Genomic DNA, 4,677 nt, shown 5'->3' with positions numbered 1-4,677 from the left:
CACCCACAAAGCCTCTGCTACGGCTTGTGTGTGTGTGTGTGTGTGTGTGTGTGTCAGGGATTAAAGTGAAAATAGCTATGTCTGAAATAACCGCTACATGCTAAATGCCAAATAGGATTCCCACCTGACCGACCCCATGCTCCTGTCATGCCAAGTCTTGTCTTTTTTATTGTTTGTCCAAGAAAAAAAAAACTCTATTGTGATTTCATTTTGAACGTCTATCCCAGAAGTCCATGCCCCTGTATGGTGCCCAGCCATAGAGTATGGTAATGACAGAAGAGAGATTAAACAGCGGATAAACGTTCTAACACGACCACAGTGATAACTGCTGGTGTGTGGGAGTTGAGTTAGAAAGGTGTGCCTGCGTTTGTGAAGCCAGAAGCCATTTGTTAGCGTCTGGGGCAAGGGCTTTACCATGCCCAACCAGGTCCAGTCCAGTGTTTATCCACACATACACACAGACACGCGTCCAGTTCTATGGCAGGTTAAATCAGCGTCTTCGTCCTTATCCATAAGCTCACTCCTCACTGAAGCAGATGGAGACTCACAGTCCTTCTCAAACAAGCCACAAAAAGTTATCAGAGCATAGGTAAAGAGCATGAATACTAAGGTGCTGTCCCAGCACGGCTGTGGTGGTTAGGCGGTCCTTCAGGGGGTTATCCTGCTGTCAATAAGCACCTGGGGGAAGCGTGGATGTCCCAGGTCCTCTCATGAAGACAGATGATCACTCACTCTCTCACTCACCCACTCACTCACTCACTCACCCACTCACACACACTCTCACACCCACCCACTCACTCACTCAACTCACTCACACACTCACCTCACTCACTCACCCACCCACTCACTCACCTCACTCACACACTCACCTCATTCACTCACTCACTCACCTCACTCACCTCACTCACTCACTCACTCACTCACTCACTCACTCACTCACTCACACACTCACTCCCTCACAAAGTGAGTTCACTCCCTCACAAACATGCTCAGAGGGTTGGGTCCATGAAGTCTTGTCTGGTGAATCCTTTCTGCAAAAGGGAAGCACAGAGAAACACAGATCATGAGGACGGGTCTTCAGTGAAGCTGTGCAAACCTGCATAACCGTGGAACACTTAAACACATACATTATTACATTTACAAATATGTATTGTACAAATGTACATTTATTATTATGTACTGAACCCAAGATGGCCTGTTATTAGCACCCTGCTCTACCAGTTACAGTTTGACTGGTTGTGTCTGTGTGTGTGTGTGAGTGATTGTGTGTGTGTGTGTGTGTGTGTGTGTGTGTGTGTGTGTCTGTCTGTGTGTCTGTGTGTGTGTGTGTGTGTGTGAGTGTGTGTATGTGTGTGTGTGTGCAGGGGCGGAGATCCCATTTCGTTGTAGGGGGGGACAATACACAGTAACATTTCAGAGAGTTATTCCTGGGGGGGGCGCCTCCTCCCCCCGCGACTAAGTTTTGACATCTTTTTCACATGCAGATGACCCCGCCCCCTCCCCCCGTCCCCCCCGGGATCTCCGCCTATGTGTGTGTGTGTGTGCGTGTGTATGAGTGTATTTGTGTGTGCATGTACTGTATGTGTGTGTGTGTGTGTGTGTGTGTGTGTGTGTGTGTGTGTGTGTGTGTGAAATACATATCTGAAGTGAAGCGTGTTAATGGATGTCAGGGGTTTGACAGTTAATTAACAGTGGTGTTGCTGAAAGATGGTGTGATAACGGGCCTAGACAATGACGGCAAACATGTGTGAACTATGCGTCAGCGTAGGTGTACAATATGACCTCTTAAAGAATGCACAAGAATCTGCTATTATCAGTGTAGGTGTAAAATAGGACCTCTTAAAGTATGCAGGTGACAGGTAACTGTTATCGTTAGTCGGCTCCAGGACAATGAGACCATCCATGGCCCTGTCATCAACGACTTTATCAAATGGTGTGAGGAGTGCTATCTTCAACTAAATATGTCTAACACTAAGGGCGTGATCATCGTTTAGATTAGATAGAAGACAGGGAGTGGAATGTGTGCAATCTTGTGTGCAAATATCTGGGATCAATAATTCAGTCAGAATTGAACTTTGAAGCAAACTGTCAAGGCGTATGCAGAAATGGGAACCAGCGTTTCCGTCCTGTTATCACAATGACAATACCATGATGTCCTTATACTACCATCCTTTTATTGAATCGGTTCGATCTTTCGCTTTGGTGTCATGGTTTGGAATCAAGCAGAAACTCTTTGAATCAAATTGTTCAATGTGCTGATTGGTGAGTCACAGCTTAACCTAGCGTCCCTGTTCTCCAGACAGTTAAAGCGGATTTTTTAATGATGACTCCCACCCTTCGCACACTGAATCTCATCTTCCTTCTTCTGGACAAAGGTTTATAGTCCCAGAACAAAGCAGCATAAAAATAGCTTTGTTCCAGCAACCATTACTCAGATGAACAAGTTGTAGCAACATTGCAGAAATTATATGGAAGCAACATTTATTTATTTATTCTTTAGTTAATTTTTTTTTGTCTTTAGTTTTTAGTGGTTTAGGAAGGATTGAAACCCTGAATACTCTTATTATGTGTGTCCACTGTCTGTGTGGTTTGTAAAATGTGTGTCAATATGGATGATGATTTGTCTACTGGAAACCCAATCAAGCTACGGTTACAAATCAAGTAACCTGAACCTGAACGCCTCACATTCCTGCTCGGCATTTCACACACACATACCATGTGACCACATCGCCTCTGCACAAACACCTCACAGTGGCAGCGACAGGCTTTGCTGAGGCAACACGACTCTCTTCAGATAACTACTGCTGAAAGTCAAAGCAATCAAACTCAGAGTTACTGCCAGCTGAAGACTGTATGACTAGTGACAGCATGGATAGTAACTATGACAATCACTATGCACCCTATACACTCCTGTGCACCCTACACACTCCTGTGCACCCTACACACTCCTGTACACCCTACACACACTATGCACTCTACACACTCCTGTGCACCCTACACACACTATGCATTCTACACACCCTACACATCCTACACACCCTACACACCCTACACACCCTACACACACTATACACCCTACACACACTATACACCCTGCACACCCTACACACACTATACACCCTACACACACTACACACCCTACACACCCTACACACACTATACACCCTACACACACTATACACCCTACACACCCTACACACACTATACACCCTACACACACTACACACCCTACACACCCTACACACACTATACACCCTAAACACTCCTGTGCACACTACACACCCTACACACCCTACACACACTATGCACCCTACACACCCTACACACACTATGCACACTACACACACTATGCACCCTACACACACTATACACACTGTACACCCTACACACACTATGCACACTACACACCCTACACACACTATACACCCTACACACCCTACACACACTATACACCCTACACACCCTACACACACTACACACACTACACACCCTACACACACTATACACCCTACACACCCTACACACACTACACACCCTACACACACTATACACCCTACACACCCTACACACACTATACACCCTACACACCCTACACACCCTACACACACTATACACCCTACACACCCTACACACACTACACACACTACACACCCTACACACACTATACACCCTACACACCCTACACAAACTATACACCCTAGACACAGAATGACTAGAGACTATGGTCTTAACAAGAGGGATATGAAACTGTAGCCACTGAAATTATCCCACAACCTGAAGTTCGCCTGAAGGACAGACTACACAGTGTAACATAAGGCCCGGTAGAGAAATAGAATGGGTGGTTTTAGTCAGTAAGTGGGGTCAGCTTTTCCCTTGAACTAATGTTTAGCATGTGGTTTATGACTCATCAGAAAGACGGAGAGAAATGAAGAGGGAATGGGAAACTCATGATTCCAAGGGTTCGGGAAATGCTGTGGTTCCATATTGTTGAGACAACCGACCGGCATCTGATGTGTATCTTTGAATTGCAATAATTCCAGTAAGGCAGGAGAATCAGAACAAATAGAGAGAGGGGAAGCGACAGAGAGAGAGAAAGAGAGAAAAAGAGAGAGAGAGAGAGAAAGGGATGGAGAGAGAAAGAGAAAGAGAGAGGGGGATTGAAATATATACATTGATAGAAAGAGAGAAAGATAGAGATAGAGTGAGAGAGAGAAAGAGAGAGGGGGGATTAAAAGGGAGAGAAAGAGAAAGAGCTATTTACTGTCACTCTGAATCAATGACACGCTCCCTTGCCACCCAGCCAAGTCTCACCAGGCACCTCTCTCCATAGAAGGCCCGTGTCATGTGTGGTCACAGCCTGTGGCAGATAAACACTATCATCTGAGATAATAATTAACGAGCTCGGAGTCAATGTTTGTGCAGCTCTAACACAAACATGGGATGGCGTTTACTATTCTGAGGACAGCTCTTACAATGCAGAGCAATATGACAAACTCACTGTTTCTAGAAGGAACCTTGGGAATCTTTCTCTTTTCTGTTTTTATCTCCCTAACTGCATCTTGCCTTATCCTGTCCAATATTTTCCCCTTTGAAATAACAAATGATGAATGAAACGTTACCTTCAAAGCTTCAAGGCCACAAAGTGACCAAGGACATGTTTATATACTCCCATACATA

At 45.2% G+C, this 4,677-nt stretch overlaps 1 protein-coding gene across 5 annotated transcripts in view; it reads right to left on the bottom strand.

The window, feature by feature from the left end:
* Nucleotides 1-875: 875 nt before the first annotated feature.
* Nucleotides 876-4,677, bottom strand: part of pkp3b (plakophilin 3b) — a 36,428-nt gene continuing 32,626 nt past the window's right edge. For all 5 annotated transcript variants that reach the window (XM_031587048.2, XM_031587046.2, XM_031587047.2 and 2 more), the window contains one exon: nucleotides 876-1,031. In XM_031587048.2, the coding sequence (XP_031442908.1) occupies nucleotides 990-1,031 (42 nt within the window). In that variant the 3' untranslated portion in view covers nucleotides 876-989. The remainder of the gene's footprint in view (nucleotides 1,032-4,677) is intronic.

The sequence above is a fragment of the Clupea harengus genome, chromosome 20, assembly GCF_900700415.2.
Source record: "Clupea harengus chromosome 20, Ch_v2.0.2, whole genome shotgun sequence".
Classification (NCBI taxonomy): Eukaryota; Metazoa; Chordata; class Actinopteri; order Clupeiformes; family Clupeidae; genus Clupea; species Clupea harengus.
This window is presented reverse-complemented; position numbering and strand designations above follow the sequence as displayed.